The sequence below is a fragment of the Rhineura floridana genome, chromosome 2 (assembly GCF_030035675.1).
Source record: "Rhineura floridana isolate rRhiFlo1 chromosome 2, rRhiFlo1.hap2, whole genome shotgun sequence".
NCBI classification, from domain to species: Eukaryota; Metazoa; Chordata; class Lepidosauria; order Squamata; family Rhineuridae; genus Rhineura; species Rhineura floridana.
The window spans coordinates 110,044,338-110,071,860 of NC_084481.1; the positions used below are offsets into that span (position 1 = coordinate 110,044,338).

The 27,523-nt window shown below is 40.7% G+C and overlaps 1 protein-coding gene across 16 annotated transcripts in view; it reads left to right on the plus strand.

Moving 5' to 3' along the window:
• The window catches only part of BRSK2 (BR serine/threonine kinase 2), a 708,663-nt gene that overhangs the window by 494,457 nt on the left and 186,683 nt on the right, over positions 1 to 27,523 (plus strand). For 15 of the 16 annotated variants that reach the window (XR_009760589.1, XM_061610115.1, XM_061610101.1 and 12 more), the window contains one exon: positions 5,049 to 5,134. Coding sequence is in view for 13 of the 16 variants with exons in the window: in XM_061610115.1 (XP_061466099.1) it covers positions 5,049 to 5,134 (86 nt within the window). In the remaining 3 variants the exon portion in view is untranslated. Of the gene's footprint in view, positions 1 to 5,048; positions 5,135 to 20,943; positions 21,016 to 27,523 lie in introns of those variants that run through there. The other variant, XM_061610114.1, reaches the window with a different exon arrangement.

Here is a 27,523-nt window from a genome sequence, read left to right on the forward strand (position 1 = left end):
CTTGGAAGTAAAAGCAGAAAATACTGTAATTGAGGCCTTTGTCTGAGCAACATAAACCATAAATCTCTGTTTTTCTGTGCCCGTTCATCTTAAGCTTTTGGACAGTAACTAAGAAGTATCCTGAGAGAGCACTAGCATCACATCACTCACTTTGGTTGGACATGTTGCCACAGCCATCAGCAGCAGGGGTTTTTCAAAAGCAATGAATCTTCAGTGTGCTGCAGGCCTTTCTAGACAAAGAAAGAAAGCAAATTCCTGACTTTAGTATGAAAGTAGCACTACTCAGGATCCAGTATCAGAGGTGCTCTAAGTCTTCCCCACAACGTATGAGATGGCAACTTGCCTTGCTGCCAGAAAGGCCTGATCGGTGTGTGTTTGTTAAAATTTTGCATGTTGAATGTTCCGGTGCTGAACAGAGGGAATGTACAACCTTGAAAGAACTGTGCCTGTGTGTGCACACCATAATAGAAAAAAAAAGTTTAACAAAATGATTGGTGAACTGTATAAAGGAGAGAAAGTAGCCTCATTTGATGACCATTTTAAAGGACTGCACAAACATTTCTCAGTCAGTGGTACAGCAATCAACCTCTAAATGTTTGGGTTTTGTAAGGTCGCTAAATGGTACATGGTGGTAGGAGAATTTGTGACTCATTTACAGTACATGAATCTTCACACATTCTCCATTAGGTGTCATGTCTGTGCCATTTGCACAACCACCTTCCATACAGTATCTCATTGTCTCAATTCTAGCTTGTGATACAGGGAAATTGTTATATTCTCACACTGGGTATTCCGTTAGTTCTGTGACCTTGATTTTATGTCATACTGTGGGCTGGTTCACAAATGTTGCTTAAGTGTGTCAGATATATACAGTGGTAATGTGTGCAACCACTACCACCCCTTGTGCATAGTATCATATGAATCAGACCTTACATGTGCCACTCACCACACAAAAGTGATGGATAGATTGTATGAGTGGAGCATACTTTCATAAGCATTTTCATACATAAGCTATTGTTATTGTTAAAAGTTCTACTCATAGTATGGAAGAGTGCACATACCTAAGGCTCATTTCTTTATCCTGCTGTGTGTACAGTCTACACAGCAGGGCCACATGTGAACCAGTTCTGATACTTGAGATTATGATCTGCATCATCACCATAATCTCTCTCACTCTCTCTTGCCCTAATGATTTCCATTAGAACTAGTATGATGTATTGTCTACAGTGTTGGCTTTAGATGTGAAAAATCCAGTTTCAGATCTCCCATCACCCTTGAAGTTATTTATGTGATCTTGGGCAAGGCACATGCTCTTTCCCTAACATTCAAAGAGTTGGTGTGGGAATAAAATAGAATGATTCTTATGAATGCTACCACTTGTCTGAGTACCAATGTGATATGTGATCTGTCATGTTACAGCACTTCCACAGGCCCTTTTGGTCCACTCCATCTGCCTGCTCAAACAGCACTGTGACCATCAAAGGCTGGGCCCACAGATACTCTCAAGAAGGCTTATAGATAGGGTTGCCAGGCTCAGGGCCTGAGAATGATTCTGTATCTTTAAGAGAAGAGACAATTCAGCCAAGTGCAGGTGTTCTTGCAACACTGTAATGGGAAAAACCACAAGGTGAAATTCTCCCTTCCCCCTGCACAACTTTTAATGATACAGAAGACATCTTGGTTGCCAGGCCCAGCCTCCAAGAGGTGTGCAGGGGGAAGGGAGAATTTTACCTTGTGGTTTTTCCCATTACAGTGTTGCATGAAAACCTGCACTTGGCTGAATTGTCTCTTCTCTTAAAGATACTATACAGAATCATTCTCAGGCCCTGAGCCTGGCAACCCTACTAGAGGGACATGTAACAAATCTATTCAACAGTGAAGTGAGTTCCATGGGTTGGCCAAACAAAAATTGGGGCTAAAGATAGAAGTGAGACTTCTGCAATAGAGTAAGCAGCACATGACCACCTTTCCCCTGAACTGAACCCAACCTTGCAGAGTGGGTAGAATGAATGTAAATAGGCTATGATGGCCATAGGACATTAGAAAGGTATTGACAATCGACAGCAATCTTCACTATTATTTTGGTGAAATACATTGTGATTGGGAAGGTTAATTTATTTTATTTTATTTCATTTTTTTTTTGAGGAGCTGATTTAGAGACAGATTGGAGAATTGGTTCCAGGAAAATGGTTGTCTATATGAACTTGTTTAAATAAATAAATAAACAACCAACCAACCAACCTATCAACCTCCTTAAATCACCTCCAACCTTGTATGGTCAGGTATTTGATTAGAACTTCCCGAACCATAGAATCGTAGAGTTGGAAGGGGCCTATAAGGCCATCAAGTCCAAACCCCTGCTCAATGCAGGAATCTAGCTTAAATCATAGCCAAACAGGTGGCTGTCCAGCTGCCTCTTGAATGCCTCCAGTGTTGGAGAGCCCACCACCTCCCTAGGTAATTGGTTCCATTGTCATACCACTTGTAACAGGAAGTTTTTCCTGATGTTCAGTTGAAATCTGGCTTCCTGTAACTTGAACCCATTATTCCATGTCCTGCACTCTGGGATGACTGAGAAGAGATCCTGGCCCTTCTCAGTGTGGCAACCTTTCAAGTACTTGAAGAGTGCTATCATATCTCCTCTCAGTCTTCTCTTCTCAAGGCTAAACATGCCCAGTTTTTTCAGTCGTTAGAGGGCTTTGTTTCTAGTCCCCTGCTCATCCTTGCAAACGACAAAATATTTGGGCTCATGCTGTTGGTAAGGGATCCTGGGACGGAGAAGAGGTCATTCCATCTGTTTGCCCACCCTGTTCTCAATTGCCCTGCCAGGCAGGATGCTGTTACTCATTCTAGAGGAGGAGGAGAGTGGAAACAGCAATGAGTAATTGACTTGCCTCCCAGCTCACAGACTAGGTAAGCAGGCCACTTTAGCCTCACCTCTGAAGACACACTGGTTTGCTTTGCTTTTTGCCTGTAGCTGATAGTAAGGGATCCCTGGACAGGGAAGAGGCGTTCAGTTTGTCTGCCCAGTGCCCACCCTAGTCTTGGTTGCTGTGGCAGCCAGGATGCTGTTGCTGCTTCCAGAGGAGAAAGAAGAGGAGAGCAGAAACAGCTAGATAGTCCCTTTGGGACATTGCTTCAGGTTGCCATGAGAACAAGGGTACCATCCCCTTTAATTTTGTCTTGTTGCATTTATTATCCAGTAGGAGAAATAAGTGGTATATTATTGGGTGGTAACTGGAATTTTGTTTTTTGCTGCTGAGAGTGAGAGTCTGGGTTGTATTTTTGTGTGTTTCAAAGTTGCTTAATTCCACACAGTGTAAGAACCTTGAACCAATATAGAGTAAGGCCCTACCTGAGTGTAGACGGGGAGAGAGTGATTATGTTGCTTTTTGTATTATACTTTATTACACTAGACAGAGATGGGTGAATGAACTTGTTGCAAGTTATGCTTAATGCTGCCAGGGATTTTTTTGTAGACCAGATGTTCACTTCGCAACGTACAGTGGTTGGCAGGGTTACCTGTGTTATCTCTATGGTTGGTGGAAATGCTTGAGAGTATTTTGTTTTCATGTTAATCATGCAGCTTTAAATAAGTACTTTGTACTTGACCTTCACTTGTAATGTCTTATTTTGATATTTTGTAATGTGCTATTTAATATTTTTGTGTGTTTCAAAGTGAAGGTTTTAAAAAATATAAAGTGGTATAGAAATACCAGTTGCTGGAAGCTGCAGGAGAGGAGAGTGCTCTTACACTCAGGTCCTACTTGCAGATGCTTCCTAAAGCCATCTGGTTAGCCACTGGGAGAAGAGGATGGGCCTTATCTGTAGAGCTGTGGTTGCATACATAGCTAAAACCTTTGGTCAATTAATCTTACTGTAATTATTTGCTGATGATATATATGATGCCTGGAAATTTTCAGCAACTGATCATTTCTCATTAAGCTTCCTTGGGGAAATCCTTCAGTAACTAAAATAGTTCAGTATAATCATATGGACCAAGCACTAGACTGGAATGGATATATTTTATTTTTATCTCCATGGATTTAATGGGCAGCTTTGGGAAAGTTACTATCAGCTCCTATGTTAAGAATAGAGAATTACAGAGATGTTTCACAGCCAGGAGCCTTGATTCATTTTGCATGTGAAATTAGCAAATATCTGTTTTATTCTGCTTCATAATTGCAGCAGGTGTCACTATGGATGAATCTACAGGCCATGAACAACACATGGGCAGGTACATCTGTATAATAATGAACAGTTAATGCCCTGATTAGATGGCCTGATGGATTGAGAGGGAAACCAAGAGGGATTGAGCACTTGGTACTTAAGAGGCAGAATGATGTAGCATCAGAAGAACTCAACTCTGAACTCAGTTTAGAAACTGCTATTCGTACTGGTACTGTGGCTGCTGCATCCTGGCATGTTCTGTCCCAGCCTGTTGTGCAATGGCAATTGGCATGGAACTGTAAAGAGTCAAGCAGACTCACAGCCATCATTGTTACACACCTCCCACTGGCCAAAATTAGAAACACAGGAAAGTTGCTGTAATCCTTCAAGTTTTTTAGTAGTAAAGGCCTAGGTAGGAAGTTTATCTGACTAGGCCTCAAGATAGATGTCTCCATTCCACTCAGGATGTTACTTTGGCTGCAGTGTAGCAGCAGAGATCACAACTTGCACTATGCCACAGCTAAGCCACATTTTTGGAAGTGAGTTACCCAGGGCCTTATAGACAATACAGGTTTATAGTTCAATGTATTAGGTAAGTCTCTATTACAGCAGCACCACCAGGAGAGCCTTCTTACTCACAAACAACAACAATAACATGCTATTACTAAACACACATTATTATTCCTAAATTCTGCCATTTCCTGAATACTGGATCTACTTTGTTTTCTATGAGATTACTAAAACAGGGAAAAGTCAATGGAAGGTAGTGGATAGAGATGGGGAGTCGGTAATAAGTGAAGAACCATATGCTGTGCTTCTTTATGTAGGCTTAAGATACCTTTTCTAATATTTTCTTGTATTTTTCTTTTCTTTTCCAGGTGGAGCGGGAAATAGCTATCCTGAAGTTGATAGAACACCCCCATGTTTTAAAGCTGCACGATGTTTATGAAAATAAAAAATATTTGTAGGTATTATTCATTGGGAGGGGAAGGGAGGGAGGAAGTATTTGTGGGGAAAATGCGTTGAACATCTCTTAACCTAAGACGTAGGTCAGTAAATGGTTCTACCCACCAGGTGCTCAATCATAAATAATTTCCTTTTTTCTTGATTTTTAGTATTTTTTCCTTTTCCAACAATACTTGCATTCTAATGTGATAGCCTAAGTAGAGGTGTAGAACAGATAACTGTACTATTCTGTTGTTATTGGCTGATTATTTCTCTAGCATTTTTTGCATAAAAAGTGCCAGTGGTGGGTGAGGCCAAAACTGATGGTAGGAAAAGCACAGACAAAAGTATTCTGGATTAAATAATCTGGAATAAAAAGACTGCCTTGTTTCCGTTTTTATTTTGGCCATGTCAGATTAGAATTCCCAGCCATTTGCAGGTCTATTCAGAAATGCCTTACTAGATTTGATGGGGTTTCTCTCCACTAAGTATGTAGAGGATTTTTTTAGTAAAAACAGACCAATACAGCCACTTTCTGGAAAGCAAGTGAATAATGAACTAGCATAGCTTGTCTAGAGAATCACCACAATGAGCCAGTGAGTCTGGACCATGCACAGAGTTTGAGTTTATTAGAAAGAAACGCAAAATATTGAATTTGTTCCCAGACAGACACATATTAATCTTAATTCAGTTGTGTATTGTGGGGAAGGGTGATTATTTTTAAATGGTAAAAAGAAAACACGGGAGGGAACTAAATGTTATTTTGAAGTTTCTAACTGTATTGCAAGCAAAAGAGTGTGTCTTCTTTAAAATTAAACCTTTGCTGGAAGTAACCCTTTTAAAGTCACATCAAGGAAAGAGTGTTGAATGGATGTAATAATCCCACACTGACCATACAAATGAAACAATGGATTCTTATCCAACAAGATTGTTCCAACAGTTCAAGGGTTAGTTTAGCAGAAGTGGTTGTAATTTCTTTTGGTGTAAGAAATTCTCTGCAGCAGTGAGTTGCGGCTACCAACAATGTTTAGCCATTCCCAGTCTTTCTCTTTCCCCCCTCTTGAGGGTATGTGTGTACACAGGCATACACATACATCTCTCTCTCTCTCTTTCTCTCTCTCTCTCTCTCTTACACACACACACACACACACACACACACAGGTGTGCACTAGTTAGTAAGAGTGCACTTATTATTAAGCATTTGTCGCTAATTATGTAACATGTCTTGAAGCAACTTACAATTGTATGTATTTCCTGCCTGTGTATCATAACTTACTATTTTGAAATCATTATAGTTTCTCCTCCTGTAGCAATCTATTAGTTCTGAGGATAAGTAAATGAAGCCTATGAGAGAGGTAGGTGGTCACAAAGTAAAAAAAGCTTATGTCAGAACCAGGAATTAAAGGCATGTAATTGCATCTCTCCCAACCCACTGACCTTGAAAGTCAAGAAAGCTACATTTATCTTTCTATGATTTCTACCTAGCTACTTTTAAACTGGTCTGATCATTTTGTTATGCTATGTAATTTTCAGTGTTATATAATTGCATATGGTATATGAATTAATTTATGCAAATGACTTTTTGCAGGGCTGTTAAAGCACTGAAAAAGTGGCAAATACTAATAACCTGATCTTATACAGAATTACTCTTAATCCTCCATAGGATTGGCTGTAACACTGGTAGCCCTAGGTTTGAAATTCACGTTTCACCGATTGTATTTTGTGAGGCAGGGAATGCTTTCTCTGGTTATGTCCATCCTTCTCATTTCCCAAGAAAAATAAACAGTGACTAGGAGGGAAAAAACCCATAAATTATCAAATTACTTTAAACTGTAGGCTTTGGTCAAGCTGCCAATTACTTGAATTCTAGATTATGTTCCTGACAATGCCACTGAATTCATACCACTTTTGTGGATCTGAGTAATTAATTAATGGCAACCTAAGCCTCAGTTGATCTATCTGCAAGATGGGGTTACCAAAATGCATTTCAAAGACGTATATCCCAGGATCTTCAGATGAAAGATTGTTGTTGTCAAAGTGTAAAAAGTTGTTATGATTAATGATGATAATTTAAAGAAAATTATACAGGTTTTGTGCTAAATGTCATTGCTCATTATTAAAACAGTTAAGACTGGCAATACAGAAAGCTAATAAATAAATGGGGGTTGGATAATAGTAAACATTGTGGGGGAATGTGGAAGGAGGAAGGGTTCATGTAAATTATTTGACATCACATATAGTTCAGGGGTGGAAGGAGAAGGAATGCTGGTGGTAGTAGCAAATACAACACAGCACAACCTCCCCACAAACACACACTAAAGATGAGCGTATGTGCCTTATTATGCCTTGATGGCAATGCTGGTGTCACAGTGTCTTAGGCGTATCATGAATTATGGTTAATATTTTGGATGCCAAAGACTAAATGCAACGCAGCGCTGGGGAATATTTCCTCAATAAATGTTAATTTCACAAATCATGTTTGACTTTTGGTTTATGATTTAATTTGTGACAAGGGGCTTTGGGTGAGTAGATTCCTAATGCAGTCGTGAATCAAATCCTTTTTCCACAGTTTGAGGCTGAAAATGCATTTGGGGGGAAAAATTAAAAATTTAGCAGCCCAGCTAAGCTAATGTGACAGTCATTCATTCTTTCGTTTGTTTAGAAAGGAGAAGTTGGATGATCTACACATGCAGTGGAATCAGCACTGGAATCTGGTTCAGACCGAAGATGTGCAGATCTCAAGTTAAATGCTCTCCCATGTAAAAAAAGCAAAACAAAAATGAAAGCATTGCCTATACATGGCAAATTAGCATGCAGCGGAGAAGGGTTTGATCTAGACCAGTGGTTCCCAACCTTTTTTGCCCCCCATGGACCACTTGAAAATTGCTGCGGGTCTTGAAAAACTTAATGGTTTTTCTGCCAGTTGCAGCAATTGTAATGTGCTGTGCTGGATGCTCTAGATGCCATTTTTAACTGTATTTTTATTGCTTCTTTTATTTCTTCTATATTGTATTTTATTACAATTTGTATTCCATAAAATACAATAAAATGCAATATAAGAAATAAGAGAAGCAATAACAATTAAAATCAATATCCATATGAATATGTAATGGAATTGATGTGCCATCCCATCTTCAACCACAAATCCACAGACATAATGTAGATCGCTTGAACGAAGCTCATGGACAACTGGTAGTCTGCAGACCAGTTTGGGAACCCCTGGTATGCTAGCTTTCCATGTGAATGTTGCTTTTTAATACAGCATTCAAAACATGAGATCCCCCTCCCACTTGCAGTGAAACTGGTGCAGTCCAGAAAAAGCTGTATCATATGATCTGCTGCATGTGAAGATCAACTCTGTATCACATGGTTTTCAGTGTTTTCCCAGCAGGCAGATTCATTCAACATGGATTTATAAAGAACAAATCCTGCCAAACTAATCTTATCTCATTTTTTGACTGGGTAACCTCCCTTGCAGACTGTGGGAATGCTGTGCATAATATACCTCGACTTCAGCAAAGCTTTTGACAAAGTACCCCATGATATTCTGATTAGCAAGCTAGCTAAATGTGGGCTGGATGGAACAACTATCAGGTGGATCCACAGTTGGCTCCAGAATTGTACTCAAAAAGTGCTTATCAATGGTTCCTTCTCAAACTGGGCAGAAGTGACGAGTCGGGTAACGCAGGGCTCGGTCCTGGGCCCAGTGCTCTTCAACATTTTTATGAACGACTTGGATGAGGAGGTACAGAGCATGCTTATCAAATTTGCAGATGATACAAAATTGGGGGCATAGCTAATACCATGGAAGACAGAAACAAAATTCAAAGGGACCTTGATAGGCTGGAGCTTTGGGCTGAAAACAACAGAATGAAATTCAACAGGGATAAATGCAAAGTTCTACACTTAGGAAAAAGAAACCAAATGCACAGTTCTTGGCTCAGCAATACAACATGTGAGAAGGATCTTGGAATTGTCGTTGATCACAAGCTGAATATGAGCCAACAGTGTGATGTGGCTGCAAAAAAGGCAAATGCTATATTAGGCTGCATTAACAGAAGTATAGTTTCCAAATTGCATGAAGTATTAGTTCCCCTCTATTCAGCACTGGTTAGGCCTCATCTTGAGTACTGTGTCCAGTTCTGGTCTCCACACTTCAAGAAGGATGCCCACAAACTGGAACAGGTTCAGAAGAGGGCAACAAGGATGATCAGGTGACTGGAAACAAAGCCCTATGAAGAGAGACTGAAAGAACTGGGCATGTTTAGCCTGGAGAAGAGAAGACTGAGGGGAGATATGATAGCACTCTTCAAGTATATGAAAGGTTGTCACATAGAGGAGGGCCGGGATCTTTTCTCCATCGTCCCAGAGTGCAGGACACGGAATAATGGGCTTAAGTTGCAGGAAGCCAGATTTCGACTGGACATCAGGAAAAACTTCCTAACTGTTAGAGCCATACGACAATGGAACCAATTACCTAGAGATGTAGTGGGCTCTCCAACACTGGAGGCATTCAAGAGGCAGCTGGACAGCCATCTGTCGGAAATGCTTTGATTTGGATTCCTGCATTGCGCAGGGGTTGGACTTGATGGCCTTATAGGCCCCTTCCAACTCTACTATTCTATGATTCTATTACACTTAGTGAGAGCAGAACAATGTGCCAAGCTCATTGGCAGAGCCACAGCAAAGTGTCAGCTACTGTTCGTTGGTTGCCATATAAATAAATACTAAGGCCTCATTAATATGTTATGGAAACATGTCTATGAAGTAGGGATTCTAGTTTTTCAACAGGGACCTAAAGTATAAAGAGACAAGCACAAATCTTAACATTAGAAATAGATGGGCGATATAGTTGCTACTAACAAAACAAAGCAAAGCCTTGACCAGGGGGCCAGCCCTAGGATAAACACTGCCCTGGGTGACTTCAGTGACCCAGTGGTCAGCTTTGCAGGGCCACTCAGAGGGTTTATGGGGCCTGGTGAATGTGTGATGTTGGGGACCTTGCTGCTGCCCTCTACAAGGACCCATACATGTGTGTACAAAGCTGGGGGCCAAATGTAAGTATTATTGCACATACAAACTAAATGTGAGAATTCTCACCTGCAGTTTCTGCTTGCCCTGGGATCAAGGAGAGTGATAGATGTGCTTCGTTTTTTCTTCCACAGGGATAAGGCAATAGGGATCAGGTTCTGCTTCTGAGTACCTCCTCCATATTCCAAACACCTTCTAGCAAATCTGCTTTCTGCTTCCTGGGGCTCAGTCTTACAGGTCTTCTGGTTGTGGCTTGCTGCTGGCCTTCTCCACTACTCAGGAAGGAGAGATTCCTCCCTTAAGGTCTGGCCTCACACCACTCCTATACCTTTCTCTGTGGTAACTTCCACAGAAAATAACAGCATGTTGCCTGGAAGTCTTAAGTGGTATTCACTCACTTGCTTACTTACTATTTTAACTCTTACCCTGGTGGCCTTTGAGTTATTTCTGTGACAAGAACAGGCTGCCTGCTCTGCCACAAAATCCCTCCTTAAAGCCTTCCCTGTTCCTTCTCTCCTTACAAAAAACTCTTTAAGTGGGGCTACTTGGCCTGGGCCAACCATAAGCCTGCCTTCCAATCTTATCTCTGTTGCTGCCCAGACATAAAGAAAGATTTGGACTTCAGGCCTAGCTAATAAGCAGGCCCCTCCCTTCCAGCCTCCCAAGGGTACATTTTACTGCCAGCTTAAGCTTCAAATTAGCATCTATACTGTTTCATACACACCTGTGTAAAATATTTGCTTCATCATAGCTGAGCAGAGATCCCATTATGTCACAATTACATGTTGAGATTCAGTGTCATCTTTCACTCTAATATACCATTTTCTCTTTTTATGAAAACACGAAACAAAATGACAAGTCTGATTAGCAATGTGGCACGGCAGGAGCAAATGATATGCACAGAAAATGAGGAAGGAGGCCCTTGCTTTCCTGGAGACCTGGGGCAAATTGTCCCAGTTCTCCCCCCTCCCCTGCTGGGCAGACCTGCAGCCATGCAGTGTTACAAAGTTGTATGGCTTGTTCAGGACTGCAAAACATAGCAGTGCAAGAGGCCCTACTACTCCAAGGCTTTTTCCCGGTAATGTCTATGAAAGGGCTCAGAGCGAGCTACCTCTTATCTGCTGCTGTGCTTTAAGTCCACTCCTGTTCTATTTCTACAATACCAGTGAGACTTTTGTCATGTGGTGTGGGTGGTTCTCAAAAGGATGACTCCTATGGAGCTATACGCTTCATGTTGTAGGCATATGTTCATTATTATGTGCAGTACACACACAAATTGGCTCCTGCTGCAAGCTCTCCTTCCTGAGCTCCAACACTCCCTCAGCTACAAGAAGTAGGTCCTCTGTTGGAGTGGTATCACTTGTCTTAAATGAACTGTATCTTCATATACTACAGCCACCCTAGCTCACCGCAGACAGTACATTAAAAAATCACAGCCACTGAGTTCAGCTTGGTGGTGCCCCCCCCCTTCAGTTTGGTGCCCCAAGAAACCACCCAGCTCACCTACCCCTAAGGCCAGCCCTGAGTACTGAGCTAGATGAGCCAGAGATCTGACTCTGTTTAAGGCAGCTTTCTATGTTCCTAGTAGTGCATCTACATCCAGGAGCCACATCATCTGAGAGGATCACATGAAATGTTCTCATGGCAAGACTAGTATAGGGATGCCAATGTGATCCCCCTGAGATATGCATCCTGAATGCTGATGTTACCCCTGAGGTGCATTCATTTCTGCAGTGGTAAGCATAGAGATGTGAAGGCCCGGGGGGGCATTTTTTTATGGTTCCCCCCCAGCATTTTTCTGCCCCCCCCAGCCTTCACATCTCTAGGAAAGCATGACTCGAGGCCTGCTGGTGTGGCGGCACCTTATTTCTTCTCCACAGGCCCCTCCGTTATGGCAGTTAGGGTAATGATGCTGCAGCTTTGTATGCCATGGTATCATTCGTTGAAGAGGTTTTTGCATAGTGTGGTGGGCAGGATGCTGTTCTTGTCATGGTGAACAAATTGGACAGTCTATTTAGAGATCAGTCAGTAAGCCAATATATTGGGCAACCCAATCAAAGTTCTTTCCTGGAAAACAAGAGGAACACAAATGCACAATAAGGCAGGGTTTGGGCCAAAAAAGACAAAATAAAGAAATAAAGCTGAGAAAGTCAGAAACATTTTAGGATTGCTAGAGCAGCCCTGGTAATTGGCCAATGGAGCAAAGGAAATATACTTCTTTGGAAAGGCATTAGCTGATGGAGTGTTCAGCTTGTCCAACATGTGCCAGATATCCCTCTGGCTGGATTCTGCTGAACAGTGCATGCCCCTATATGAATCTTTGGTGGTGTTCAGGCATGCACGACTACACACTATAAATAACAGGCAAAGAAGCATTCAAAAAGCACTTCATCCCCAATAAATCAAAGTCTCAAGTGGTTCAACAACACACCTCTTTAGCTCCATCCTAAATATGCCTGGCAACCTTTTTTTAACATTTCTCTTAAAATAATCAGTAGGTATTAAAATGGGCCATTTAAAAAAAAAATTCACAGGCATGCATCTATTCATTTCTTGCCAGTGGGAAATGGGAAACAGAGGGTAATTTTTAAATGAAGAGGTCTTGGCTCAGTACCAAATTGGGGTTTAAAAATTCATGTTTGCCATAAGAATTTATATAGCTCTTGGACTTCCGGGAAGGGTGACTTCGCTTGTGCCTGCTTTTGGGACGGGCTCCCGCCTCAAAAGAAGCTTATTCAGATATAAATCAGTCAGAACATTTTTTTTTTTTGACTGATGAAATTTCTCCCGGGCAGGGAGAAACGTAGAGATCAACCTCAAAGCCTGTTTTTGTTGGGAGGACTGGATTTCATTAATTTATGAGATAAGGTCCAGCCAACAATGCCGGACGGACTTTCTAACAAGCTCTATCTGCTTAAGCGATACGTTTATCTTTTCTTCAAAGAGAGAACGGACTAACAGGCAAGCACCCTTCTTTCTATTATTTTTTTTACTTGGTTTAAATTGTTGCAGCAAAAGGAGATTTGTCAGATTGATCGGCTTTGGACAACTTCTGGGTGAGATATAGCTCTTCTCTGTTATTCACGAAATTAACAGCTTATCTCTGTTTCTGTCGCAAAAAGCTGTCCTGGAAGTGCATTCTAAAGATAATAAACAGAAGAGGGATTTCTATTCCTGATTTCTATTCCGAGGAATATTATATTGTCTGGGACTATTCTTTTTTTGGTCTATTTTATTTTGACGAATCTGCTTCTTCACGACGCCACTAACTGTTTTGATGCTGGGAACTAAATTTGTTTTGCATTCTTGCACAAGAGAGATAAGGCAGGTTGCTCTGTTTATACTGTGATGTCATCAAGCCTGGAATATTAACCCAATTGTTGCTGAAATAAGAAGTGGTTCTTCTTTATTTTTGTTTTGCTTTGTTTTCGTGGTTTTAAAAATGGCAATCAAGAAAGTGGCTGAGAATCTGGAAGTAATTATGTTTCAGAAAATAATGGATGAGATTGAGATAACGAAACAAACCCTGCGACAGGGTAGTAAGGAGCTGAAAATTGAACTGAGCAAAATGACGCAGGAGTTTAAAGAAATAGGGGACCCTGTGAGAGAGGAGAATGAGATCAGAGATGAGAAAAGAAAAAATAAAGGGAAGATACAAGCCCTGGAGATTGGAACAAATGTGGAATTGGAAAAAGATCTGGAGTTTATGGATTTTAGAAATAAAATCTACTGTTTGGAATTTAACGTTATCTCTGAAGAAATTAATGAAGATATTAGAGATAAAGTTATCAATGGCTTGGATAATCTTCTGGACTGGAATGATGTGATGGAGCTTGATATAGAGAAAATCTATGGAATTAACTGCAGCCATGTGACAATGGAAAAACTCTTAAGAGATGAGCCAGTGCATTTTGTAAAAAAGAAGAACACAGATATGACTTTACAACAGTATTTCAGCAACTTATTCAGAATGGATGGCAAGAAAATATTTGGGATAGAGGAAATTCCCATCAGACTCTTATTATATGACTATGGCTACAACAGCAAGATTATTATGGAATACTGATAATGGAAGATTGGACACTGAAATTACTGGACTTAACAGGACTATTGAAGATGGAAGATGGAACTAATAGGGATAATGGAATAATGGCTATTGAAATTATTGGACCTAACAGATTCTGATGAGATGGATTAATCGAAATGTTTATTTGGACTATGGTTATGACAATAAGATTATTATAATTATTAACGAGATGGATTAATTGACATGTTTATTTGGAGAAAAATTGATAGATATATTTCTTAAAGAATTGAAACCTTTCTTTGACTTTTTGTGGAAAGAATAAAGTAATGTTTATGAGATTTGATGATTAATTAAGATAACTACTGGAGGAAAGTGATTTTATAATATGATTTAAGAGACAGGATTGTTATATATTGTAGACCTATAACTGATTTGATATGTGACAAATGGGAAGTCAACATTTTATTTTATTTTATTTTTTTGTTTAATCATTTTTGTTTTGTTTTGTTTTTTGTCTTTGAATGTTTTATGATTTTGTTTTCTATGTTTTATGAAAATTTGAATAAAAATTATTGTAAAAAAAAAAAAGAATTTATATAGCTCTTGAATTATTTATAGGCTGCACCAATAACAAGAAGCTTAATATCTGATAGAGTTTACTTAATCAATAGTAAACGGTACAGCGAAAAAAGTTCTCAAAGAATTTTGTAACGTGTCAATCTGGTCTGAACACTTTTAAACTCTGTCTGTGCAAAGTAGAAACTCCCCACCTCCAAGCTGTTTAGATGTAGAAGAGCGTTTGTTTCTCTGTAACTGTCTTATCTGCTGCCCTTTCATTCTGAACTAACCAGATCACTGGCTGTGTACAACTGTAGCTGTGAAATACAAGTTTCCTAATTGTTGGCCGAATCAACAGAAAGGTCTTAACATATATTGAAGATTTTGAGGAGGGAAAAGCTGTTCTTATGTGAGTTCTTGACGTCTGACTTGGATCACTGGTTTCACTCAGGACATGGCAGTCACGATGAGTTATCTGCATGGTCATTCTTGTTTCCTAATTGCATAGGATGCTAAGAAAGAATTTGGGGAGAATGTGGGGCTATTGATGTGTCTCCTTTTTATATCTGGCATTGCATTTACTGGATGCATGTCTAAAGTTGCAGCTCTCCAACTGTGAAGTGGACCTGATTAAAGGAGCCATAGGGCAATAGCTAAGGCAGACTAAATGGACTGAACCCAAAGGTCTGCCTCCTACCAATTGCTGTATCTCAAGTGGATAGAAACAGCCATAATCAATCAGCTCCTTTTACTTATTTAACATATTTATATACCATCTAGTAATGAAGTCCTTTGGACAGTTTGCAGTATCAATCAAATACTAAAATAAAATAATCAGCCAAAAGATAGTGAAACAACATAAACCTCAAGCATCAGAGACTAAAATCAGTAAAGGACTTATGTGTAATGCTAAATATTTGAATAAGTTTTAAAAGGTTAAGGATAGGGGAAAGATCAAAATTTAGGTGTCAGGTGAGCATCTCTTGGTATTCCACAGTTGTGGGGCAGGGATATCAATGTTTCTCCCTCTAATAGCTATCTACCAAACTGCACTTGGCAGGGGTTTCCAGAGAAGGGCTTCTGAAGATCACCTCAAGATCCATGTAAGGTACCTATGGAAAGCAGTAGTCTTTGAGATCTGATCCAAAGCTGTTAAAAGATTTAAAGGTCAAAGCTTTTAAACAGGGCCCAGAAATAAATTGGCAAACAGTGAGGTGATGAAGCACTGGCATAATACGTATCATTTTAGAGTTTTAAAGTTACATAAATCTTCTGTTGTCATTACTTTAGTCTTTTTGATGTTCAGCTGTAGTCCTGCTTTTGTGCTTTCCTCTTTAACTTTCAACAGCATTTGTTTCAAATCATGACTGGTTTCTGCCAGTAGTATGGTATCGACTGCATATTTTAAATTATTGATATTTCTCCCTCCAATTTTCACACCTCCTTCATCTTGGTCCAATCCTGCTTTCCGTATGATATGTTCTGCGTATAGATTAAACAAATAGGGTGATAAAATACACCCCTGTCTCACACCCTTTCCATTTGGGAACCAGTCGATTTCTCCATATTCTGTCTTTATAGGAGCCTTTTGTCCAGAGTATAGGTTGCGCATGAGGACAATCAGATGCTGTGGCACCCCCATTTCTTTTAAAGCATTCCATAGTTTTTCATGATCTACACAGTCAAAGGCTTTGCTGTACTCTATAAAGCACAGGATGATTTTCTTCTGAAATTCCTTGGTCCGTTCCGTTGTCCAACGTATGTTTGTGATATGATCTCTGGTGCCTCTTCCCTTTCTAAATCCAGCTTGGACTTCTGGCATTTCTTGCTCCATATATGGTAAGAGCCTTTGCTGTACAACCTGTACTTTACTTGTGTGGGATATTATATAAAGATGCATGCACCCCATATAAATAATTTATTGTTAAAATCAGTTGATCATTGCAGAACATTTTTTTCATTCAGTATTAGTTTCCTAATAATACCAAATAAAAGCAGTGACACCTAAGTCCTGCCTAATTGCTTTTTTAAAAAAGGATTGGAGAGGGAGAGAAAGATTTACAATAGAATCATTTGCTATGTTCACTCAAAAGTCCCACTGATTTTCAGCACAATCCTAACCATGTCTACTCAAAAGTAAGTCCTATCGAATTCATTGGGGTTTATTCCCAGGTATGTGGAATTAGCATTGCAGCTTTACTCCCACTTAAGCTTTATATTGGAAAGGTTTTCAAAACAGGTTATGAATAAGACAAATAAACTGTCCTCCTCAACAGCCCAGTAGTATTTAAACTTGTTTAGCTCCTTAATTAGAAAAGTGTAACAGATTGCAATGGTATCACAAGCTGCAGAATGTACACTTTTTAAATTTTCTGTTCAAACATTGTTTGAAAGATAAAATGTAATGCTATTTTTGCAAGTAATTTAAAAAACCCGCATTTACACTTTTATTATAATTATAATAAAATTGCTTACTGTTTATGCCTACCAAGATCCTGCTGTGATCTTCTCTTCTAATGCAATCCTATGCATGTTTACTGAGAAGCAAGTCCCAATGTATTCAGATCTGCTATACAGAGAAAGAACTCTCTATGCTGCTGAAAACTATAGATTTACTGAATTCCTGATGTGAGACAAGCAGGAAAAGGAAACTGTTTTCAGAATGTGAAATGGGGTTTAGCTACTGCCTGAGAGCCAACAAATCCCTTGTCAATCACAATGCTGACTTCACTTATTGGCTAAAAACCTGAAAGAGTGGGGATTAGAGCGATCAATATTAACAGAAGTTGCTGGGGGCAGCGGCTGACATTTTGGTGTGTGTCGTTTGAACTAGACCACCTAGAAACTTAATTTTTAAAAAAATGAAAGCCAAGAGTTGGGAGATTGGGGTGACTCACTCGGAGACCTCGAGAGGACCTCCAAAACCCAGAGTCTCTGGGTAAAAACCAGAGACCTGGCAACCCTAGAGGAGGACCTTTATAGTAGCTCACAGCCTATGAAATTAGGTCTTCAGCAAGATATGGCAGGCATCTACTGGGGTGAGCTTCCACAATCAATTAAAAATATATCTACTTAAGCTTTCCCTGGTGCCTGATACCAGTTGAATGATTCCAGGCTTGCTGTAATTGTGATATGCTTTTTACTGAATTGTTTTTATTCTACATTGAATTGTTGCTTTGTATTGAATTGTTTTATTGTTACCAGCCTTAGTAGTATTACAATGAGAAGCATTACATAAATATTTTAAATAAATTCACTAATAGGCAAAAAACCTTGTGGTTTAAGCACATACCTATAGCCCACAGATATTTCTATCAAACTTTAAAAAGCAGGGAAATTGGGCAGCTGTAGTGAATCCACCAGGGGAGCAGGAGACCTGACATCCTCTATGAGATATTGGACTGCCCTACAAATTTGTCAAAATGCAAACACAGTTTGGGTTGGTCTTTCACAGTCCAATTCACTTGCTGTGTAGCTTGGAAGAATTTGGTAACATGTGCCTCTGAGCATATGGTGAGTGGTCGCAACAGCTGCAATCAGCCCAAATAATAGAAAGAAGACATGTGCTGTGCTGATCTTGTTTTAGCAGGGAGGAAGCAACATTATTAAGACAGTTGATATAGTTCAGATGGTCACTTTAAATATGTCTGATTTACTTTGCAATTTTAGTGAAGTTTCCTATAGGAAATAATATTCTTTTGTTTCTATTTCTGTGAATATGTGAAGTACAGCAACACTTTGCAAAATTTACACTAAAAAACCTCTAAAAATAATTGTGGCATAATGACACTGACTATTCTGCAGAATAGTCTCCAGTGGACCTCAGGAGTGTCTCAATTTGCACAAGATAAACCAGTGGGAGGTGAAATATATTCTAGCAAAATTCTAGATGTACTCTGTGTTTTTAATTCACCATGCCCACCTTTCCTTAAGTGGAGTAGTTTAAGAATAGCAGGCTGAAAACATGCATCTTGGGCAGGCCAAGTTTGTTTTTTCCCGACAGTCATTGCTTTAAGTAGCAACATATTGTAATCAGTCTGATTTTACATCAAACTGCAGTTTCAGATTCAACTTTTAATGCACCCAAAATAGAAATAGAACATATTCTCCAATTTGAAACACAAAGGGCTGTCTTCACTATCATATGACATTGTCCAATAAAAAGGATTTGAAATTAATAAAAATAAATTTGACACAAATTTCTAGGATGAATAATGAGGGAAATAAAATTATCTAGTTTAGATTCTCTGTAGAAACATTAGTAACACAGGAAAGAAGCAAAGTAAGAACACCAACAAACATACAAAAATATAATTCTCTATCTTTGGAGATGGCAGGTGTGCTACGCAATTTCCCTGCTTTTTAAAGTTTGATAGATACATCTGTGGGCTATAGGTACATTCTTACTGCAAGGTTTTTTGCCTGTTAGTGAATTTCCCTGCTTTTTAATCTGGGAGGTAAGAAATGGGATCCTGTGCAAGTTTGCTGAAAATGGATTGATCATTTGCATGCTTATTGAGTTCAGTGGGATTTACTCCCCTGCAATCATGCTTAGGATAGGCGAAACTGACCACAGGGGATGGGGAAGGGAGAAGGAGGAAGAGGTGGTTTTACCATTGCCTTCCTCTGAGGCTGAGAGGCAGTGACTGGCCCAAGGTCACCCAGTGTGCTTCATGGCTGTGTGGGGATTCGAACCCAGGTCTCCCAGGTCATAGTCCATCACTGACCTGGGGGAGGGGCAGGGAGGAGAGGGGAGGGGGAGGAGAGGAGATTGAGTGGGTGGGCACTGGGCAGAGGGGAAAACCCTTTCCTTTCCAAAAGGAAAACACTGTGAACAGTATCATTGCTTTTCAGCGTTTCCCTCACTTTTTTATTCTACAGCAGGCACATGTAGCCTCCCACTCAAATTTAAACCAAAGTTGACCCTGGCTACATCCACCCCAGGCCTTTATTTCACTTTGGACAGTCATGGCTTCTCTCAAAGAATCCTGGGAAGTGTCATTAGTGAAGAGTGATGAGAGTTGCTAGGAGATGCCCTGTTTCTCTCACAGATCTTCAATCAGAGTGGCTGACTGTTTAACCAGTCTGGTCACTGGAGCTCTGTCAGGAGAATAGGAGTCTCCTCTCAGCACCCTTCACAAACTACACTTCCCAGGATTCTTTGGGGGAAGCCATGACTGCCTCAAGTGAAATCAAAGTCAGGTGTGGGTGTGGCCCCCAGATTAGGCAAGCCAAGCAGCTGTGAGTCTGGCGTTTAGAACTCTGACAGTTGGTTCTTACTGAGCATGCCCACCCTTATCATTGGCTTCCAGCCAAAATTTCTTAAATTAATTAAAAATCTGCCAGGCATTTGTTCTACTTTTAAACTGCAGAAGATGAAGGTCAGAGTATGGGGCAAGGTCAATATTAGGATTACAGGTACTCTGTGAACATGGCTGATTTTTAATGAATTTCAACAGATTATGAGAACTCTGAGGGGAAAAAGTCCAAAAGGACTCTGGGGTTTTTTCTCTTTTTTTTTAGACATTGAACTCTGTGTTCTGTCTGACTGTTTTGTGTATTGCCATGAAAATTGAGAGGGTTGTTAAGCAAGCGTTTCTGAGTTCAGGACTATATGTTTTGTAAGGTTTTGTTTTGAAATGAGCTTATGGGAAGCATCAGAATGGCATGGGGGTATTTTCAATTTAACATTGCGGAATGTGAAAAATCCACGCTGGCTATAGTATACAGCCATTCTTGTGGCTGTATAATAAATGAACGAATAAATAAGCTAATAGGTTTGTTGCTAATCATTAACCCAGCTTCCCATGTTAGTAAATAAAGACGTGTATGCACAATTGCTGATTTGCCATGAAAGAAATGTAGAGGTCTTAACTACAACGTAGCTCCTATCTCAGGACTGTTGTGGTATAAAAAGGCTCCATAGTGACTGGACTGTGGTTCCTGTGTGATACTGTACACTGCCAATTATCTGGGCTGGTATCTGAGTTCACCTTTTTATTCCCTGCAAAAAATGGTTGTTGTTTTTTCCTGAAGGGAGTGTTATGTTGTTTGCTGGTACGTCTGTTGGTATCTACTGAATAGTGCATTGTCTGTTGGGAGCTAAAGATTTTCTGGAAACGGTGAAATTTGGGAATCACAACCAAGGAATAAGGGTACCTGCTCCTTTTAGAGTTTGATTTCTTCCTGATATTTCCAGGGAATTCTGTAGTGAAGACTTTAGCCATCACAGTGCTGCTATATTTACATCTTTTTGCATCTTTAAGATCAGCTCAGAGTTCCAGGTGAGAAATAATATTTAGCCTGTCTGCTTCCTGCAGCTGCTGGTCTTTCTGATATGATGATACCTAGGGAAGCCATCTGAAGTTGGGAGCTTGTTAGCTATTATTAGGAAAGGAGGTGAGTTTGAGACACAGATGGAAAAGCAAATAGCAAGACAAAACAAATAAAACATTTGTGTGTGTGTACGTGTAAAAAGTCACCTGGTTGGTTCATATAACCTCTCCATTTTTCTCTGAAGGTTAAAACCATTCTTCATATTGAGCACTTTGTTTCTTCCCCTATGCACAGTTGAATCCCACTCCCTTTAAGTTCTAATGTTTTTCCTGGTGCTTTTCTTATCTCCGGCCCCAACCCTGGTGGTTTGCCTTTTATGAGGTTTGCCTTTCCACTCACCCTCTTTCCCTCTGGGCTCAGGGAAGGAAGCATTTGGTTGTTGATGAGCACCACAGAGTTTCCTGTGTCCACCACATGCTTTCTCTAAGCCACTACCCTAATGGGAGAATGGCTAGCACCTACATGCTGCTATTCTGCTGCCAGGGACATTCCTGGGGTCGTGAGGGCACCATATATCTTCAAGTTTGGCCTGCAGCAGTGTGTGGGGGAGATTGGGGACCCTTTTGCCATCCTCACAGTTTGGGGCAAAGATAGAGACCATATCAAATCCTGCCCAACCCCCATTTGCCACCTTTCATGTCTTGCACATAGGTAACACAGTTGACCAAAAAATGACAAAACATATTTTCTGTGCAGTTACTCAGATGTAGGAGCCCTGTTTTCTAAGCTCCTAATACAGTGCATGAATGCTTGGGTGTGTGTGCAAGAATGCCCCAACAAAGGTTGAATACGATGACCAACTTACCAAGTGGCAGATGTGGGAAAGCTTGTCTGCTTCTTCAATGTGTGTTTTAGTGTTGTAAAATGTAGCAATACAGACAACTGTACCCTATTCTCTTATTTGGGGGGGGGGATTCTCCTGTCTGGTTTTTTTTTTAAAAAAAAAGATTGGGTTGCTTTTAAGTTTGTGAACCTTGTGTGTAATTAAAATCAAGATTAATCATATATCTTATATACCCTCCCCACCAAGCACCCTCATCACACAATGCACACAGAACTGTAACTATGACTGTAGTTTCTCACATCATCACCAACAACCCTCAAACACACTGACCAGTCTGACCATTATGGATTTAAATTTAGAAGCTCTTACATGCTGGAGCAAGACCCTTTTTTCTCTCACTTTCTGCCTATTGTATTCCAACAATGAATAGCCATTTTCTTAGTCTGCAATAAAGTATGTGTTTTATTTATATATTAGTGCACTCCCATCAAAACCAACATTTAAGTGATTTTAAAATATAAATCACAAAAACTGCAGATATTTAAATCTTTCAAAATATATAAACCACACTAGGATTGGAGAACTGAAATCTTTAACCTGAAGTCTGAAAACCATGAAGAAAAAGCAGGGTAAGCAAGCTGTTAATTAAATGACAACTTTAGACATGTGACTATATAGCCATGCCCCCTCACCATGGATTTGCTCATACACATGACCAAGCTGCCAAGTGGTTTATGAGGGGAGGCTTTACCACTTCATAAGACACCCAGCCCTTTGCACACATTAGAATCAATGTTAATAAAAAGATTCTCACCACTCTTTTTCAATACAGACTTTGCTTTTATCAATAAGCAAATCCGTGATGATAATCCTTACCACATATTGAATGTGTTATTTACACTGAGCCTATATTAGTGTAGGAAAGTTGTGCAGGCTATATGCAGCATGTATTTTGTGCAACAATTAAAAGGAAACAAAGTTGGTAATTCCACTTCTAGGTACTGATAGTTCCTTCCTTCCCCTCCAGAAGGTGGCAAAGCCGAGTCATGCGGGCTCAGAGCATGATTTAATTTCTGTCCTTACAGTTTCAGTCAGAGAACATCTGTCTATGTAATATTGACTAGGAAGATATGTATGGCTGCATACCTATCCTATTGTCCTGGTTCCCAACCAAAGAAGCAGACTCAGGACTGGATTTTTCTGCATGAAGCTTAATTCAAGAATTCAGTACAGGAACACACTGAACTTATCTCTAAGCATTATGGAGGCGGCAAAACTACCTAGTCTCAACAACCAAACTCAAGCACTGCATGTCTTATATATCAAAGAGGGGTGGGGTCTGCACTCTACAGGTTAATTCTCAGTCATTTTAGCCCTTTTTTCTACCAAGCACAAGCTCCTTCTAGGAACTGATAGTAACTTCTCAAGCTGAAGCTGCCATCTGGCCTTTCTCCTTGATTTTGGGGAAATAGGAGCTGGGAATGCTGGCTGGCCACTTTCATTTTCTTCCTCAGCTAGATCTGGGCTGGATGCCCAGGCATCTTTATCTCCGGACGGCTGTGCCATGAGAGTGGGGGCTTCTGGGCAGTCCTCAATAGTTCTATTAGCAGACTTAGAGGCCTCTGAAAACCTTTCCGCTGAGCCATCCTGATTTTCTTCAGCAGAACTTACAACTCCCTGTTGGGAGAAAGGGCGGGATATAAATCAAACAATAAATGAATGAATGAATAAATAATTCCCTCTCTAAGCTCTGTACTCCACTCTTCTTCCTCCCATTCCTGCCACAGGTTCTCCTTGGGCCCATGATACCTACATTGAATTTTAACGTGTTGTGACCCACCCTGGGACCTTCTGGTGATGGGTGGGTAATTAAAGATAACAACAATAACAACAGCAACAATAATAACCTAATCTTATGTTATCTATTAGATAGCCAGTATAGCATAGTGGTTAGAGTGTTGGTCTATGACCTGGGAGACCAAGGTTCGCATCCCCACACTGCCATGAAGCTCACTGGGTGACCTTGGGCCAGTCACTGCCTCTCAGCCTCAGAGGAAGGCAATGGTAAACCACCTCTGAATATTGCTTACTATGAAAACCCTTATTCATAGGGTCACCATAAGTCGGGATAGACTTGAAGGCAGTTGTGACGTCCTTCCCCGGCACCACCTGTGAAGCTCTCACTTGTAGCTACCAGCAGACAGGAACATCAGGTTTTCTTCTTACCCTTTACAGCTCTAGCACAGTTCTCAGAAGATCCCCCTGCTAGGCCTTACTACCCAACACTCTGTCTCTTATAACCTTTAGACTGTGTCTTAGTCTCTGCCAGGCTATCTTGATACCTTGTGTCTATGGGTATAGGTTATTCCCAAACCGCCCTGCAGCCTCTTGCACTGAAGCTTACAGCCCTGGGTTTCTCTGTGGTACTGGATACAATATCTTTTCCGCTGCTGCTGCCACCATTCAATACAATTACTGTTCAGCCTTGGTTACTCTGCCATCCCCCCTGGATTGTGTATCCCAGCTGAAGAATCAGGCTTTTTGTAAACCAAGAAATATTTATTGAACACTAAAAATAACAAGATTACTTAATTACTTTGTTGACAGGCTTATGGTTTCATATATGTTCTGACATGTACTTTACTTCTCATAAATTGCCTCAGAACTCCAACTCACTCTCAACAACAACAACAACCTCCAAACACCACCAAAACTCTCTTTCACCTCTCTAAACCTCCAACATCCACCACCCTGATTCAACCATCATTCTTCCATTTATACTCCCAGCCATTCAAACGCTAAGCCAGTCATTCAGCATTCTACTGCTCATGTACTCCCCCTCCTCTTTCACTCCACTTACCATATATCTTCTATATAACCAGCACTTACCATATTTAAAATATAAGCAGGAACATCACATTTCCCCCCCCTTAAAATAACAGCAAAGTATTATTCCTGATCTAGGATTCATACGTCGCGTTAATAAAAAGATAAGTCTCTTAGGGGTAAAATGCTCGATGATCCGTTGTCACTGTAAACCTTCATCCCCACACGTATGGGCGCAAGTTGCTCAGTCCCCACACGACCGCTAGGCACTCTTTTTGGACCGATCAATAATTCTTCTCCCGCGATGTCAGCTTGCGACTAAGATACGCCACTGGATGTCTGGTGCCTCTCCTCTCTTGCAGCAAGACGACTCCCAGCGCTAGGTCCAATGCATCCGTGGCCACGATAAATGGTTGCTCGAAATCTGGTGCTCTCAATACAGGCCCTAGGCACAAGGCTTGCTTTAGAAGGTCAAAAGCCTTTTGACATTCATCTGTCCACACCACATGCTCAGCACACTTTTTCCTTGTTAGCTCATGCAAGGGGGTTGCTATTTCCCCAAAATCTTTTATAAATTTATGGTAGAAACCAGCCACACCTAAAAATGCCCTAACTTGCTTTTTAGTTAAGGGGATGGGCCACGATTGTATTGCCTCAACTTTGCTCCATAAGGGGGTTATTTTCCCACTCCCCACCTTATGTCCTAAATAGACCACTTCATTCAAACCAAACTGGCATTTCTTGGTTTTTATAGTTAGCCCTGCTTTCTTAAATGCCTCTAACACTGCTGTCAGGTGTTGGACATGCTCAGGCACTGACTTGCTGAAAATGGCCACGTCATCTATATAGGCCACAGCAAAATCTGACATGCCTTGCAACACAGTGTTGATTGGTCTCTGAAAAGAACTTGGTGAGTTCCTTAGCCCCATGGGTAAAGTCACAAACTCATATAACCCATCTGGTGTACCGAAGGCAGTTTTGGCTCTGGATTGCTTGTCTAATTCCATCTGCCAAAATCCTTTACACATCTGTGGTAGAGATAATGGTTGCTGCTCCCAATAGCTCTAACATTGCGTCCACCCTAGGCATAGGATATGCATCTGGGACAGTAATTTTATTGATTAATCGATAATCAATACAAAACCTCGTGGTTCCATCTTTTTTTGGAACCAGGACAATACTTGAGGCCCAGGGACTGATGGATTCCCTGATCACCCCTAGTTCCAACATGTCTTCAACCTCCTTTCTAATTTCATTCAAAACTTTCCCATTCACATGGTATGGAACAGATCTGATTGGGGCATTATTTCCAGTATCAATTGAATGTCTGGCTATACTGGTTCTGCCAGGTTTGTTGCTGAAGAGATCCCCATAATTTTTTAAAACTCTTAGAATCTCTTTCTTGACTTCTTCCTCCATTTCCTCTGACCATTCCAATTGATCTACCCCTCCTTCTGCTTTGCTTTCCTGTACCAAGTCTGGAAGTTCAGGACCACTACCTTCAGGGAACAAGGTGACCTGTAAAACTTTAACATCCCTGGTGTGATATGGTTTGAGCATATTCACATGCACCATCTTCTGTTTTTTTGAGTTGTCAGCCATGATGACATAGGTTAGGGTGTCAAGTTTTTCCCTAATCACATAGGGTCCCTCCCAACTGGCTTACAACTTATCATGCTTTCGGGGAATGAAGGCCATGACCATATCCAGCAATCTAGCTCTATATTTGTTTGGCACTACCAACTGCCTGACTGGTTCACATTCATTCTCTCTCTCAGCAGGCATCCACAGTCTGTACAAAATCCCATTCTCATACACAATTTGATCCCTCAGATTGTCAGTAAAGGGAATCCTTTGTGTAAGGGCTTGATCCTTCATTTGCTTCAAACTTTCATCCTTATCCAGCTCTTCTCTGAACTGCTGTGCCTCTGCAGTAGAGACCATTCGAAACAGTGTGTCTCTCTCAGCAGGCCTGCTAGGGGTTGCTATGACGACCTCAGTCTCAACCACACATTCTACCCTGTTTTGTTCAGAGCTGGCTAAAATGGCTTCTGCTCCTTTGTTCATTTGGTTTTGGGTCACAACATATATTTTTCCTTGTGCCCCCATAACATCTCTTCCCAGTATCACTGGTTCTTGTTGTTGGGCATTAATACCCACTTTACAGATCTCCTCCTTTCCTCTCCACTTTAATTTTATCAGGGCCATGGGTATGCTTTCTGGTTCACCCCTCACTCTTTGGATTGTCACAGTTTCCTGAGGTAATATTTCCTCAGATTTTATCAAATCTGGCCTCAGTAACGTCTGAGCGGCACCAGTATCCAGCAATGCCCAATAATTTGCCCCTTGCACACTCACTTCTTCCCTCAGACTCGAATCAAAGTCTTGTACATTTGTCCAGTTTATCTGGCAGAACTGAACTTTCTTTGTTTCTAACTCCCTTGGTTCTGTTTTTCCTGAGCAGGATTACCAATGGGGTTGGTGACCTCACATTGGAAACGTAGGTGCCCCAGTCTACCACATTTATAACATAGTTTCTCCTTCATTTTGGAGTACACAGATCCACTCTGTGATGTCCTGTGCCCTTCAGATTTTATTGGAGGGCTCACTCGCTGTACCACATCCTTTCTGCCACCATTATATGTTCTGGGTTTAAACTCTCTTGATGTCTTCCCCACCCAGCCAGTTCTATTTGAGGCAAAGTGATCTGCCAACTCTGCTGCCTCTTGAACAGATTTAGGGGAACGGTCTTTGACAAGGAGCCTTATTTCTGGTGGTAACTGATGGTATAATTGATCCAGTATCATGAGGCTTTTCACCTCCTCCACTGACTGAGCTTTGGCACT